Source organism: Myxine glutinosa, chromosome 3 (genome assembly GCF_964187855.1).
Source record: "Myxine glutinosa chromosome 3, kmMyxGlut1.1, whole genome shotgun sequence".
Classification (NCBI taxonomy): domain Eukaryota; kingdom Metazoa; phylum Chordata; class Myxini; order Myxiniformes; family Myxinidae; genus Myxine; species Myxine glutinosa.
In genome coordinates this window covers 217018206-217034295 of record NC_136263.1, presented here as the reverse complement: position 1 = coordinate 217034295, position 16090 = coordinate 217018206, and the positions used below count along the sequence as shown (strand labels likewise).

The following is a 16090-nucleotide window of genomic DNA, read 5'->3' as shown; positions in this document are numbered from 1 at the left end:
GACAAAAGGAGCACCGAGGCACTCGGAAACATGGTGGTGGGATGATGAAGTTGGAAAGAGGATTGACGAGAAGAGGAAGAAGTTCAAGGAGTGGCAGAAGGCGAAGGGTACGGGAGCAGAAACAGCAGAGCATGAAAGTTATAAGGCAGCCAGGAAGGCTGCAAAGAAAGAGGTAGCAAAGGCACAGGAGGCATGGAGGAAAATGTTCGGAGACCGCTTGGATTCGGCAGAGGGTCAGAAAGCAGTAGTCAGGATTGCAAAGCAGATAGCGAAAGAGAGGTGTGATGTGATGGGGGTGAGTTGCTTGAAGGATGAAGTGGGACAAATCGTTGTGGACCCAGATGGAATTAAAGGAAGATGGAAAAGATATATGGAATTGCTGTTGAATACAGAGAATGAATGGGATGGCAACATAGAGAGTAACCCAGTTTTAGGACCGGCAGAGAAGATAACTGAGAAGGAAGTTGGGGGAAGCGATAAAAGCAATGAAGGGTAGAAAAGCGGGAGGGCCGACGGGAGTTGTGGGAGATATGTTGAAGGCAGCAGGAAGTTGGGGTGTGAAGAGAATGACAGAGATCTGTAATCTGGTGGTGAAAGAAGGCCGCATTCCAATGGATTGGGAACTGAGTACCCTTGTCCCTCTATGCAAGGGGAAAGGTGACCCTCTGGAGTGTGGCTCGTACCGAGCGATAAAGTTATTGGAGCATGGAATGAAGGTATTGGAAAGGGTGTTGGAGAGGAGGATAAGGAAGAAAGTGAAGATTGAGGAAATGCAGTTTGGATTTATGCCAGGAAGAGGAACGACAGACGTGCTTTTCATTGTGAGGCAGTTGCAGGAGAAGTGCATGGAGAAGAGGAAGAAGTTGTTTCTTGGGTTTGTTGATCTGGCGAAAGCATTCGATAGGGTTCCACGCAAAGTATTGACATGGGCATTGAGGAAGTTAGGAGTGGAGGAATGGTTGATCAGAGTAGTGATGGCAATGTACAAAAGAGCGCGCACAGCTGTAAGGACGAAGGACGGGAACAGTGGTGAGTTTGAGGAGAAGGTGGGAGTGCAGCAGGGGTCGGTACAAAGTCCACTACTCTTTGTAGCTGTGATGGAGGTGCTGGCTCAGAACGTAAAGGAGGGTTTACCATGGGAGTTGTTGTATGCAGATGATCTGGTGTTGATTGCGGAAAGTATGGATGGACTGAAGGAAAAGATGAACAAGTGGAAGGAATGTATGGAGACAAAAGGTCTGAAGGTGAATATCGGAAAGACGAAGGTGATGGCAAGTGGTAAAGCATGTGGTGAGGTGGAAAGACCTGGGAAGTGGCCCTGTGCTGTGTGTAGGAAGGGTGTCGGAGTGAACTCCATTCAATGTACAATGTGCGCTGAGTGGGTTCATCAAAAATGTAGTGGTCTGAGAGGGTCATTAACCAGTGTGGCAGCCACATTCAAATGTAAGGTGTGCACAGAGGGAGCTGCAGATGGAGGAAATGTTGAGTTGGATCTTGGAGATGGCGTGAAGCTGGAAGGTGTGAAAACATTTTGCTGCCTCGGAGACATGCTGAATGGAGAAGGTGGATCAGACTCGGCAACGGTTGCTAGAGTGAGATGTGTACGGAAGAAGTTTTGGGAACTGAGTGGCGTGCTGATGAGGAGGGGAGTGCCGTTGAACCTGAAGGGAAAGGTGTATGCTGCATGTGTGAGAAGTGTTATGATTTATGGGAGCGAGACATGGGTAATGAACGTAGAGTAGCAACGAAGGCTGGAAAGGGTGGAAATGCGAATGGTTCGGTTGATGTGCGGAGTATCGTTGAGGGAGAGGAAGACAAATTATGAATTGTGAAAGATGATGGGAATAGAGCCTGTGATTGATGCTGTGAAGAGGAACAGGTTGAGATGGTTTGGTCATGTGTTGAGGAAGGATGAAAGTGACTGGTTGAGAAGAGTGATGGAAGTGAATGTAGAAGGAAGTAGAGGACGGGGAAGACCGAGAAAGACTTCCCTAAAGATGGTCGAAGAAGAAATGCGGGCAAGGGGGTTAACAAGGAGAGATGCAGAAAATAGGGCAAAATGGAGAAGAATGTCATGGGGACCGCAAGGCTAACCCCCGCTCTAGTAGGGAAAATGGCCTTTTAAAATGCTTGTTGTTGTTGTTGTTGTTGTGTGTGTGTGTGTGTGTGTGTGTGTGTGTGTGTGTGTGTGTGTGTGTGTGTGTGTGTGTGTGTGTGTGTGTGTGTGTGTGTGTGTGTGTGTGTGTGTTGCGTGTGTGTGTGTTTGCGTGTGTGTGTGTTTGCGTGTGTGTGTGTTTGCGTGTGTTTGCGTGTGTGTGTGTGTGTTTGCGTGTGTGTGTGTTTGCGTGTGTGTGTGTTTGCGTGTGTGTGTGTTTGCGTGTGTGTGTGTTTGCGTGTGTGTGTGTGTTTGCGTGTGTGTGTGTTTGCGTGTGTGTGTGTTTGCGTGTGTGTGTGTTTGCGTGTGTGTGTGTGTTTGCGTGTGTGTGTGTTTGCGTGTGTGTGTGTTTGCGTGTGTGTGTGTTTGCGTGTGTGTGTGTTTGCGTGTGTGTGTGTTTGCGTGTGTGTGTGTTTGCGTGTGTGTGTGTTTGCGTGTGTGTGTGTTTGCGTGTGTGTGTGTTTGCGTGTGTGTGTGTTTGCGTGTGTGTGTGTTTGCGTGTGTGTGTGTGTGCGTGTTTGCGTGTGTGTGTGTTTGCGTGTGTGTTTGCGTGTGTGTGTGCGTGTGTGTGTGTTTGCGTGTGTTTGCGTGTGTGTGTGTTTGCGTGTGTTTGCGTGTGTGTGTGTTTGCGTGTGTGTGTGTTTGCGTGTGTGTGTGTTTGCGTGTGTGTGTGTTTGCGTGTGTGTGTGTTTGCGTGTGTGTGTGTTTGCGTGTGTGTGTTTGCGTGTGTGTGTGTTTGCGTGTGTGTGTGTTTGCGTATGTGTTTGCGTGTGTGTGTGTGTGCGTTTGCGTGTGTGTGTGCGTTTGCGTGTGTGTGTGCGTTTGCGTGTGTGTGTGCGTTTGCGTGTATGTGTGCGTGTGGTGTGCGTGTGTGTGTGCGCGTGTGTGTGTGCATGTGCGTGTGTTTGCGTGTGTTTGTGTGTGCGTGTTTGCGTGTGTGCGTGTGCGCGTGTTTGTGTGTGCGTGTGCGTGTGTTTGTGTGTGCGTGTGCGTGTGTGTGTGTTTGCACGTGCGTGTGTGTTTGCGCGTGCGTGTGTGTGTGTTTGCGTGTGTGTGTTTTTGCGTGTGTGTTTGCGTGTGTGTGTTTGCGTGTGCGTGTGTTTGCGTGTGCGTGTGTTTGCGTGTGCGTGTGTGTGTGTTTGCGTGTGTGTGTTTGCGTGTGTGTGTTTGCGTGTGTGTGTTTGCGTGTGTGTGTTTGCGTGTGTGTGTTTGAGTGTGTGTGTGTTTGAGTGTGTGTGTGTTTGCGTGTGTGTGTGTTTGCGTGTGTGTGTGTTTGCGTGTGTGTGTGTTTGCGTGTGTGTGTGTTTGCGTGTGTGTGTGTTTGCGTGTGTGTGTGTTTGCGTGTGTGTGTGTTTGCGTGTGTGTGTGTTTGCGTGTGTGTGTGTTTGCGTGTGTGTGTGTTTGCGTGTGTGTGTTTGCGTGTGTGTGTTTGCGTGTGTGTGTTTGCGTGTGTGTTTGCGTGTGTGTGTTTGCGTGTGTGTGTTTGCGTGTGTGTGTTTGCGTGTGTGTGTTTGCGTGTGTGTGTTTGCGTTTGTGTGTGCGTGTGTTTGCGTGTGTGTGTGTGTTTGCGTGTGTGTGTGTTTGCGTGTGTGTGTGCGTGTGTGTGTGTGTGTGTGTGTGTGTGTCGTTGGTTGTTGGTTGTTGGTTGTTGGTTGTTGGTTGTTATCTCCATTTGTGGGTTGCAGTTGGTGGAACGGAGTCCTCCCAGGACCCAAGGTATCCGCCTCTTCTTTGGTAAGGGGCTCACTGTTCAGGGACCAAGTTGTTCAACTTTTTCAGAGCTTTGTTCCAAGGAATATTTTCAGGATAGTCACTGTACCCCGGATTGCCTCCAGTTGTCGAGTCATTTGTGGTCATATACCCGTGGATGGATTTTCCGTGAGGTTCTTCTTCATCATTCCTGTGGCTCCAATTGATCACTGGAACAATTTCGATGCTCTTCAGCTTCAAAGATCTCTTGATGTCATTTTTGAGGTCCTGGTATTTGGTCATTTTCTTAATTTCTGCGTTGTTTCGGCCAAAATCCCTGGGTACTGATATCTCATCATTAATGCTGTATTTTCCTTTTTGTTCCTGAGTACCATGTCCGGATGCAATGCTTTGTTTTCTGTGTTGACACTCGATGGAATCATGAGGTCGTACATGAGCGTGACTTCCTCATTTTCAATGATTCCTTTTGGATTGTGTTTCCATGAGTTTTCTGGTACTGGGATGTTTACATTCTGCAGATATGCCAATGAATCACTCTGCATACTTTGTTGTGTTGTTGTTTGTAAAGTTGTTCTGATGGTAGTTTTTTGCATCCTGAAAGCAGGTGACGAGTACTTTCTGTTTCTGTCTTGTAGAATCTACACTTGTTTGTCTGGGTCAGTCCCGCCATCTTTTAAAATCCATTGGTTTCATGTCATTGATCTTGGGCATTTATTGTCCCCCGTCGCACTGCCGAGCGAAAGGGGGACTATGGTTTTCCCCTCCGTCCGTGTGTGCGTGCGCCCGTGCATGTGTGCGTGCGTGCGTAAGCGAAGGACCGAATTCTAATTTGGTGTGTGGGTGCAACCCACGTCAAAATTCAAGATGGCCGCCACCATATATATATATGTCTGAACCTTGTGAGTGGAATATCTTGAAAAATAAACGAACTACTAGTACCGACTGCAAAGCCGCAATGAGCCGGCGAAGCCAAAGCCTCTTGCCACTATTTTACCCATCACTATGGCATCAGTAGGTTAGGTAGTTGGTAGTAGGTAGGTGTAGTAGGTACCGTACCTGGTAAGACTTGGTAAAAGAGAAGAGCAGACAGTCCTCAAAAAAACATGACCCATCATCAGGGACATCTACTGCAGCATATTCCCAAAAAGAAGACAATGGTGTCACATCCGATGGCTTTACTTGGTGCAATGTAAAAACCTCTCTCAAGTTACCACGGACTGTTGTCGAATCATGTTTCAGTGATGATAGAACTGGTGGAGGTTGTACCATTTTTCCTTTCATTTCGGTTCTTGTTCTTTCTCCGTAACAGACAACAGTGCCCAAAGCAATGATGATTTAGCTTTGGAAATTTGAGTATATGATGAGAACTATTTCGAGCAGCATATGCTTACGCGTGATTCGGTTGTTTTGCACCAACCTCGTTCCCGGCGTCGCAGACGTGTCGAGGGCGCTGGTAAGATGTCCTGTATCGAGGGCGCTGATTGGATGATTCGGTTCTCCGACGGCCACGAGATTTCTAAAAAATAATTCTTCGTCAATGTTAGAATATTTGACGCCGTTTTCACCGTCCGAAACGCGTAATAAGCTTGTAAAAAAATATTTTTTCAAATGCTCGAATCTCATTGGTTCTAGTGTTTGATGACGATTTTCGTTGAAGATAACGAGGTTGGTCTTAACGTATTTTAATTACTAATTAGAGGTTTCATTATATTGTGAATCAAAGAACGACGGGTGAAACAAACTCCTATTGAACTTTTTCGCAATTGTTTTATGCAAACTTCCGCATCCGGTCGATGGTGCCCACGCACCCCACCATTGAGCGCTTTCATTTTAGAAATATTTTTGCAAATGCTCGACTCTCATTGGGTCCGGTGTTTGGTGACGCGTTTTGTTGAAGATAACCAGGCCCGTGCGGGCCGATGTTGGTCTTAAATTATTTTATTAATACATCGGAGGTGCATAAGATTGTGAATCAAACGACGACGGGTGAAAGAAACTCCTCATGAACGTTTTAAATTTGTTATGCATACTTCCGCCTCCGCAAGATGGCTGTGCCCACTGCGCTTCGGATTCTCGAGCCAAGGCATAATCAGGTTTTCAACATAATACGTACTCGTTTATTGACAACACCGGCTTCGCCGGCTACTCACGTCTAATCTGGTGTGTGGGTGTATCTACGCATAAGGAAGAACGCTATTGAAAATTGGGTCGCCACGTCAAAATCCAAGATGGCCGCCGCCATATATATGTCTGAACCTTGTGAGTGAAATATCTTGAAAAATAAACGAACTACTAACTTCTAATCTGGTGTGTGGGTGTATCTACACATGAGGGAGAACACTATTGAAAATTGGGTCGCCACGGCAAAATCCAAGAGGGCCACCTTGCGTCTTCCACTTTGTCAACTCGCATCACTTCAACGACGGGGGACCTAGGCGTAACGCTTGTTATGATTTGTTCTCCGTCCCAGTTGAGCTGACCTCGTCATCGCTATCCCAATGATCCTTCTTTGTCTATCCCCACTTTGTCCAATTATTTTTTGTATTTTCCTGCTCTTTTGTCATTGTCCCAATTGTTGGTGTATATTTCTTGATATTTCTTTTTTATTTTTAACAATTTTTGGGGCTGTATTTGTTGCTGTTTCATTTTCCTGTGCAGCATCTTTTATTTGCACCTGTTTCTGAAAATTACTTGCAAGGTAAGTTAGGGATAGTTTTTCAGGTTTGTTGTGTTCATGTTTGTTTACAAATTGCATCCGATAGTCTGTTGAACATTTCACATCCTCAGCCAGTCCTATATTCGTCGCTCTGTGCACCTGGTTGAGTTCAATCAGGCCGCTCCCTCCCTCTCGTCTCGGCAGGTACATTCTCAGGATACATTGGTTTTTGTAAAACATTTTGTGGATGATAAGGAGTTTTCCAGTTGTGATGTCTAACTTGTTGATTTCTGATTGGGTCCAGTTTTTTATTCCGCAGCTATATTGGAACACTGGTACTGCGAGCTGGTTTATGGCTTTGATTTTGTTCCTTGGGGAGAGGTATGTTTTCAGGATCAGCTTCGTTCTACGTAGGTATTCTTTGGCGATTGTTTTGCGCATTTGTTTGTGACATATTTGGTGGCCCTCTTCAACTCCGAGGTATTTGTATGATCCTGCGTTTTATCATTGCTGTATTGTTGTTTTAAGGTCAATTTTTATGTTGTCTGTTTTTGTTGGTTTCCCTTGTACAAATGTGCACTTGGTGCACCTGTCTCGTCCAAATTCCATTTGAAAGTCCTCAGAAAGCCGTTTTACTAGATTTAGTTTTGTCAATGTTCTGTCAAATTTTTATTTTTGTCGCATTCCAGTGGATTGGGAACTAGGTACCCTTGTCCCTCTATACAAGGGGAAAGGTGACCCTCTGGACTGTGGATCGTACAGAGCGATAACGTTATCAGAGCATGGAAAGAAGGTATTGGAAAGGTTGTTGGCGAGGAGGATAAGGAAGAAAGTGAAGATTGACGAAATGCAGTTTGGATTTATGCCAGAAAGAGGAACGACAGACGCGCTTTTTATTGTAAGGCAGTTGTAGGAGAAGGACATGGAGAAGAGGAAGAAGTTGTTTCTTGGGTTTGTTGATCTGGAGAAAGCATTCGATAGGGTTCCACGCAAAGTAGTGACATGGGCATTGAGGAAGTTGGGAGTGGAGTAATGGTTGATCAGAGTAGTGATGGCAATGTATGAGAGAGCGTGCACAGCTGTAAGGACGAAGGAAGGGAACAGTGGAGAGTTTGAAGTGAAGGTGGCAGTGCATCAGGTGTCGGTACTAAGTCCACTACTATTTGTAGCTGTGATGGAGGTGCTGGCTCGGAACGTAAACGAGGGTTTCCTGTGGGAGTTGTTGTATGCAGATGATCTGGTGTTGATTGCGGAAAGTATGGATGGACTGAAGGAGAAGATGAACAAGTGGAAGGAATGTATGGAGAAAAAAGGTCTGAAGGTGAATATCGGAAAGACGAAGGTGATGGCAAGTGGTAAAGCATGTGGTGAGGTGGAAAGAACTGGGAAGTGGCCATGTGCTGTGTGCAGGAATGGTGTCGGAGTGAACTCTATTCATTGTACAATGTGCGCTGAGTGGGTGTATAAAAAATGTAATGGTCTGAAAGGGTCATTAACCAGTGTGGCAGCTAAATTCAAGTGTAAGGTGTGCACAAAGGGAGCTGCAGATAGAGGAAATGTTGAGTTGTGTCTTGGAAACGGCTTAAAGCTGGAAGGTATGAAAACCTTTTGCTTCCTCGGAGACATGCTGAATGGAGAAGGTGGATCAGACTCAGCAACTGTTGCTCGAGTGAGATGTGCAAGGAAGAAGTTTCGGGAACTGAGTGGCGTGCTGATGAAGAGGGGAGTTTCGTTGAAGCTGAAGGGAAAGATGTATGCTGCATGTGTGAGAAGTGTTATGATTTATGGGAGCGAGACATGGGTAATGAACGTAGAGCAGTAACGAAGGCTGGAAAGGGTGGAAATGCGAATGGTTCGGTGGATGTGTGGAGTATCGTTGAGAGAGAGGAAGACTGGAAGACAAATTATGAATTGTGAAAGATGATGGGAATAGAGCCTGTGATAGATGCTGTGAAGAGGAACAGTTTGAGATGGTTTGGTCATGTGTTGAGGAAGGATGAAAGTGACTGGTTGAGAAGAGTGATGGAAATGAATGTAGAGGGAAGTGGAGGACAGGGAAGACCGAGAAAGACTTGGCTAAAGGTGGTGGAAGAAGAAATGCGGGCAAGGGAGTTAACAAGGGGAGATGCAGAAAATAGGGCAAAATGGAGAAGATTGTCATGGGGACTGCAAGGCTAACCCCTGCTCCTGCACGGAAAATGGCCTTAAAATGCCTGTTGTTGTTGTTGTTGTTGTGTCAATTTTTTGTCATTTGGCGAGAAGAGCTTTAAATCATCCACGTATAGTGCATGTGTCACCTTTCCTATTTCTTTGGACATTTGTCTCTTGGTTGTTCGGGTGTATCCACGTCCTTATTCATGGCTAAGGTCACTTAGTGGGTCCAGAGCCAGATAAAACGGAAAGGAGGGGTTGTGGGGAAAGACTGTCTCCTTGGAAGATTCCATGTCATATCTTCACATCTGGTATTTCGATACTTCCTTCTGAGTGCTGTAATATCAATGTGGAATTCCAGAGCTCCATTGCTTTCTCAATCAGTTTGATTATTTGCGGATTGATTTTGTATATTCGCATGCATTTTATCATCCACCCACGAATGTGGGACACTGTCTAAAGCTTTCTTATAGTCTATCCAGGTGGTGGACAATTTAGTTCTTCCATTTTGTAATTTTCAAGTACGGCCTTGTTCAGTCGTAGGTGATCAATTTTTCCATAACAACCTCTCTTACATCCCTTTAGTTCTGCCTCTAAACCTCCTTGCTGTGTTAGATGATGGTACATCATTTCTGTGATGATTCCTTTCAGCAGTTTGTTTGTGGTCAGTAAGCATGTTATTGGCCGGTATTTGTGGGGAAGTTGGAATTCCTCTGATTTTGGGATGAGAAAGGTGTTCCCTTCTATTGGCCACTCATCCACTGCCTTTTCCTCTTGGATCAGTTCATTAAATGTCCTGGTGTAGTGATTGTGAAGGGCATCAAGTTGTTTTAGCCAAAATTTTTGAATTCCATCTGGGCCTGGGCTTTTAAAGTTTGGCATTTTTCGTTGTTGTTTTCTAATATTCTCTTCATCAATAATCAATTGGGGCATTTCGTCGAGACGTTGCTTCTTCTTTAACAAGTTTTGGATCCATTCTGCTTCCTTATGTTCTTTTGATCTTCAAAAATTCCTTTCCAGAATTTTTTCAGTTTTTCTTTTTCAAGGGGAGTTGACATTTGTTTTTGTTTCCCCAATTCAAGGTAAAATCTCTGAGTTACGATCAAACATGTGGTTTTGTTTTCTCCTGAACTGTTTCCTTCTTCATGGTTTTTTTAAAATCGTGTGTATGTGTGTGTGTGTATATGTGTGGTTAAACTGAACTGAAAAGGCTGCATGAGTCTATGTGATGACTATGCTATCTTCTGTAGCCCAGTGTGGTGCTTTGTTCGTGTTTTCCAGGCAAGCCGAGGCACTCAAGGCTGACATGGCAGGTGAGTTGTCTTGAACACTGTTTTTGTTGTATGTCAAATTTTAGATTTGTTTGTGTGTGATCACGCTGCAGACAGACGATCCGGACCACACCACATGCACCCTGGAGTGCTGTGTCGCTCCTTGGTGAGGAAAGGCGAGCTACGTCGCCCCTCGGCGAGGAGAGGCGTGGCTAGCCGCGTCGCCCCTCGGCGAGGAGAGGAGAGGCGAGGCATGGCGAGCCGCGTCATGGAGAGAGGAGAGGAGAGGAGAGGAGAGGAGAGGAGAGGAGAGGAGAGGAGAAGAGAAGAGAGGAGAGGAGAGGCGAGCCGCGTCACCCCTCGGAGAGGCGTGGTGAGCCGCGTCACCCCGCATCACCCCAAGGAGAGTAGAGGAGAGGAGAGGAGAGAGGCGTGGCGAGCCACGTCGCCCCTCGGTGAGGAGAGGCATGGCGAGAGGAGAGGAGAGGCGTGGCGAGGAGAGGTGTGGCGAGCCGCTTCGCTCCTCGGAGAGGCGTGGCGTGGCGAGCCACGTCGCCCCTCGGCGAGGAGAGGAGAGGAGAGGAGAGGGGTGGCGAGCCGCGTCGCCCCTCGGCGAGGAGAGGAGAGGGGTGGCGAGCCGCGTCACCCCTCGGCGAGGAGAGGAGAGGAGAGGAGAGGTGTGGCGAGCCGCGTCGCCCCTCGGCGAGGAGAGGTGTGGCGAGCCGTGTCGCCCCTCGGCGAGGAGAGGCGTGGCGAGCCGTGTCGCCCCTCAGCGAGGAGAGGAGAGGCGTGGCGAGCCGTGTCGCCCCGAGGAGAGGCGTGGCGAGCCGCGTCGCCCCTCGGCGAGGCGTGGCGAGCCGCGTCGCCCCTCGGCGAGGAGAGGCGTGGCGAGCCGCGTCGCCCCTCGGCGAGGAGAGGCGTGGCGATCCGCGTCGCTCCTCGGCGAGGAGAGGCTTTTGCACTTTGTTCCCTTAAGGCTTAAGTGATTATTCACCATTGAGTGAAAAATGGCCTCTAAACGGTGGGGGTAGTGATCGGGCTAAAACCAACATATAGCAGGATATCTCATAAAGTTATGGACGGATTTGGACGAAAATTGGTGGACAGGTTGTGCATGTGACAAGGAAGAATCGATTCAATTTTGGTGAAGATCCGAACCCGGCTCATAGAACTTTAAAAGTGATTCTTCACCATTGGGAGATTTGGCCAAAACGATACAAAGCAGGATATGTCAAAAAGGTGTGGACGGCTGATTTTGATTAAATGCAATTCTGTATGATGTTTTCTGGTCTACTTTGGGATACGAAACGTAAACTATTCACCTGGTGTAGGTATGCTCTCTACTGAGTGCCGTTCTAAAATAATGAAGTAGATCAAAACAATCGGTCGGAGCGATGAAGAGAAGGACAAGTTCTGGTGTGCGATCGAGAAGCTTTTTTTTTTTTGTATACAAGATCGAGGCTCGTGAAAGAGCGAAAATTAATCACACAGAAAGACAAACAGACACATAAAACAAATAACATCGGGAGCGGTAGACAAGATGGGGAGAGAGGGGGAAGGACACAAACACAACATTTGAGAGCAGGGACCGAGAGACATGGAGACATCGAGAGATCTGTGGGAGGGAGAGGGCTTTGGGGGGGAGGCATGTGAAGGGGGGGGGGGGGGGTGGGAGAGGTATAAACATATGGACACTGCCAGGATATCCAGGAAATAAGTTGGAATTTCAAACAAGGTGGATCTGGGGTGAATTAGTGGGGGTAGAAAAGATCAAGGTTATGGATGGGGGAAGATAAGAGATGGTGGTGAACAGCTGTTTTAAAGACCTGGAGGGAGGAGAGGGATTGAAGGGAGTGTGGGAGTTTGTTCCACAGGCGGGAGAAAAGAGGAATGAAAGAGTGAAGGTGAGCAGAGAGCCGAGATTTCGGCAGTTTAACCATCAGAGGGTTGCTGGCAGATCTTGTGCGACCTGTAGGAATATTTGGGGGACAGAGCACGGAGAGAGCTGGGGGAGCAAGGCCGGAGAGGAGTCGGTAGAAGACAGAAAGACCACCTACCTGCCTGCGGTGAGTGAGTGAAAGGCCCTCAGAGATAGCTTCATCGCGGGAGATTCCAATGATTTTGAAAGCTTTGGATTCAACAGCGTGAAGCCGAGCCAGGTGTGAGGCAGGAGCACCAGCCCATAGGGGAGAACAGTATTCCATTGAGCTGCGGATGAAAGCCTTGTATGTGGTGAGGAGCTCAGGTGTGCCGAGGAAGGACTTCGCACGACGGAGGATGCCCAGTCGGCGACTGGCTTTGGAGGCCAGCTTGGAAATGTGGTTTTCCCAAGAAAGATCATGGCAGATAGTGAGACCCAAAAGCTTGAGTGACAGAACTTCTTGGAGAGGATTGTTGAGAAAGTAGATGGGAGGGTTGTCCAGTCGATCTTTTCGGAGAGACATAGTAAGAGAGTGAGATTTGGCAGGATTGAAAGACATGTTCCACTTGTTTGACCAGTCTGTGATTTTGTCCAGGTCTTCAGAGAGTGAGGAGGCTGCAGACTGCCTATCTGAGGGAAGAGGAATGGAGCGGCAGAGAGTGGAGTCATCAGCAAAGAGATAGAGAGGATTTTCCAGAGAGTCAGAGAGATCATTGATAAAGACCAGAAAAAGCACAGGGCCCAGCACACTTCCTTGGGAAACTCCAGCCTGAACAGGAAGGGGAGATGAGAGAAATCTATTCAGGGCCACACGTTGACTACGACCAGAGAGGAAGTCCGCAAGCCATGCATGGAGATTTCCATGGATACCATAGGAGGAGAGTTTGGTGAGCAGAGCTGGGTGCCAGACCGTATCAAAGGCCCTTGATATGTCAAGGGAGACAGCTCTGATTTCCTGTTTGGCATTCAGGACCTCCATCCATTGTTGAGACAGCAGAAGCAGCATGTCCAGAGTAGAGTGACCTGGTCTGAAACCAAATTGATGATCAGAGATCAAGCCATTGGAGAAGAGGAAAGATTTCATATCCGAAGCAATGATGGATTCCATGACTTTGCTGATAATTGGGAGCAGGCTGATTGGTCTGTAGTTGCAAGGATCTGTTTTTGCACCTTTTTTGTGTAAAGCGGTAATGTTAGCTGATTTCCAGGATGCTGGCAGATGACCTTGAGCAAAAGATAGGGTGAAAAGAACAGAGAGAGGGTGAGATAGAGCGGCAGAGCAGGATTTTAGGACCCGTGGTCCTAAATAAGCTGATGGAAAACGTGAAAGATGAGGAAGTTGTTGTGGTAGGAGACCTAAATGGACATGTGGGAAGGAGTATGGATGGTTTTGAGGGAGTTCATGGGGGTTACGGATATGGTGTGAGAAATGGAGAAGGTGAAAGGATTTTGGAGTTTGCTGATGGAGCTGATTTGTTGATTTGTAATACTCAGTTCCAGAAAGAGGATAATAAGCTTGTTACATCCACGTCAGGGGGGTCGACGACAACCGTTGACTACCTGCTGGTGCGTAGGCGAGATAGGGGGCACCTCCGGGACACAAAGGTGATGCCGGGGGAGTAGGCTGTTTCACAGCACCACTTGGTTGTCTGCGACATAAGGGTGAAAGGTGCGAGAAGAGCTCGGCGGGTGAAGTACCAACCGAAAATGAAGGTGTGGAGGTTGAAAGAGGTGACAGTAAGGGAGGCATTAAAAGAGAGGCTGAATAGGGTAGAGGATGATGTGAATTTTGATGTGGTTGAGCTTGAAAGTGGTTGGATGTCGATGAAAGCTAGGTTGTTGGGAGCCGTTGGTGAGGTATGTGGATGGACAAAAGGACCACCGAGGCACTCGGAAACATTGTGGTGGGATGATGAAGTTGGAAAGAGGATTGACGAGAAGAGGAAGAATTTCAAGGAGTGGCAGAAGGCGAAGGGTACGGGAGCAGAAACAGCAGAGCCTGAAAGTTATAAGGCAGCCAAGAAGGCTGCAAATAAAGAGGTAGCAAAGGCGCAGGAGGCATGTAGGAAAATGTTCGGAGAACGCTGGGATTCGGAAGAGGGTCAGAGAGCGGTATTCAGGATTGCAAAGCAGATAGCGAAAGAGAGGTGTGATGTGATGGGGGTGAGTTGCTTGAAGGATGAAGTGGGACAAATCGTTGTGGACCCAGACGGAATTAAAGGAAGATGGAAAAGATATATGGAAATGCTGTTGAATACAGAGAATGAATGGGATGGCAACATAGAGAGTAACCCAGTTTTAGGACCGGCAGAGAAGATAACTGAGAAGGAAGTTGAGGAAGCGATAAAAGCAATGAAGAGTAGAAAAGCGGGAGGGCCGACGGGAGTTGTGGGAGATATGTTGAAGGCAGCAGGAAATTGGGGTGTGAAGAGAATGACAGAGATGTGTAATCTGGTGGAGAAAGAAGGCCGCATTCCAGTGGATTGGGAACTGAGTACCCTCGTCCCTCTATTAAAGGGGAAAGGTGACCCTCTGGAGTGTGGCTCGTACCGAGTGATAAAGTTATTGGAGCATGGAATGAAGGTATTGGAAAGGGTGTTGGAGAGGAGGATAAGGAAGAAAGTGAAGATCGACGAAATGCAGTTTGGATTTATGCCAGGAAGAGGAATGACAGACGCGCTTTTCATTGTGAGGCAGTTGCAGGAGAAGTACATGGAGAAGAGGAAGAAGTTGTTTCTTGGGTTTGTTGATCTGGAGAAAGTATTCGTTCGGGTTCCACGCAAAGTATTGACATGGGCATTGAGGCAGTTAGGAGTGGAGGAATGGTTGATCAGAGTAGTGATGGCAATGTACAAAAGAGCGCGCACAGCTGTAAGGACAAAGGACGGGAACAGTGGTGAGTTTGAGGTGAAGGTGGGAGTGCATCAGGGGTCGGTACTAAGTCGACTACTATTTGTAGCTGTGATGGAGGTGCTGGCTCAGAACGTAAAGGAGGGTTTACCGTGGGAGTTGTTGTATGCAGATGATCTGGTGTTGATTGCGGAAAGTATGGATGGACTGAAGGAAAAGATGAACAAGTGGAAGGAATGTATGGAGACAAAAGGTCTGAAGGTGAATATCGGAAAGACGAAGGTGATGGCAAGTGGTAAAGCATGTGGTGAGGTGGAAAGAACTGGGAAGTGGCCCTGTGCTGTGTGTAGGAAGGGTGTCGGAGTGAACGCCATTCAATGTACAATGTGCGCTGAGTGCGTTCATCAAAAATGTAGTGGTCTGAGAGGGTCATTAACCAGTGTGGCAGCTACATTCAAATGTAAGGTGTGCACAGAGGGAGCTACAGATGGAGGAAATGCTGAGTTGGATCTTGGAGACGGCGTGAAGCTGGAAGGTGTGAAAACATTTTGCTACCTCGGAGACATGCTGAATGGAGAAGGTGGATCAGACTCGGCAACGGTTGCTAGAGTGAGATGTGCATGGAAGAAGTTTCGGGAACTGAGTGGCGTGCTGATGAGGAGGGGAGTGCCGTTGAAGCTGAAGGGAAAGGTGTATGCTGCATGTGTGAGAAGTGTTATGATTTATGGGAGCGAGACATGGGTAATGAACGTAGAGCAGCAACGAAGGTTGGAAAGGGTGGAAATGCAAATGGTTCGATGGATGTGCGGAGTATCATTGAGAGAGAGGAAGACAAATGATGAATTGTGAAAGCTGATGGGAATAGAGCCTGTGATTGATGCTGTGAAGATGAACAGGTTGAGATGGTTTGGTCATGTGTTGAGGAAGGATGAAAGTGACTGGTTGAGAAGAGTGACGGAAATGAATGTAGAAGGAAGTAGAGGACGTGGAAGACCGAGTAAGACTTGGCTAAAGATGGTGGAAGAAGAAATGTGGGCAAGGGTGTTAACAAGGAGAGATGCAGAAAATAGGGAAAAATGGAGAAGATTGTCATGGGAACTGCAAGGCTAACCCCCGCTCTAGCAGGGAAAATGGCTTTTAAAATGCATGTTGTGTGTTGTGTATCAAAACAATAAATTGTGGTCGAGTAGACCCAGAGTGGTGCACAGCAAAGGCACCCGGAAGTGTAGTGAGAAAAAAATAAAATAATAAAGCTGTACCAAGTCTCCCCATGAAGTTTAAGTTTAACCAGACCGAAGAAGCCATGGAGGCCGCGACATTGACCATCTCCCCGACTTCCATCCCACAACTATGGCGATATCCACAGCGTTTGCGCA

The 16090-nt window shown here is 47.4% G+C and overlaps 1 protein-coding gene across 13 annotated transcripts in view; it reads left to right on the top strand.

The window, feature by feature from the left end:
- The window catches only part of SMG7 (SMG7 nonsense mediated mRNA decay factor), a 396971-nt gene that overhangs the window by 5851 nt on the left and 375030 nt on the right, over positions 1 to 16090 (top strand). For 12 of the 13 annotated variants that reach the window (XM_068109497.2, XM_068109496.2, XM_068109493.2 and 9 more), the window contains exon 2: positions 9954 to 9985. In XM_068109497.2, coding sequence (XP_067965598.2) covers positions 9954 to 9985 — 32 coding nt within the window. Of the gene's footprint in view, positions 1 to 9922; positions 9986 to 16090 lie in introns of all 13 variants that reach the window. The other variant, XM_068109495.2, reaches the window with a different exon arrangement.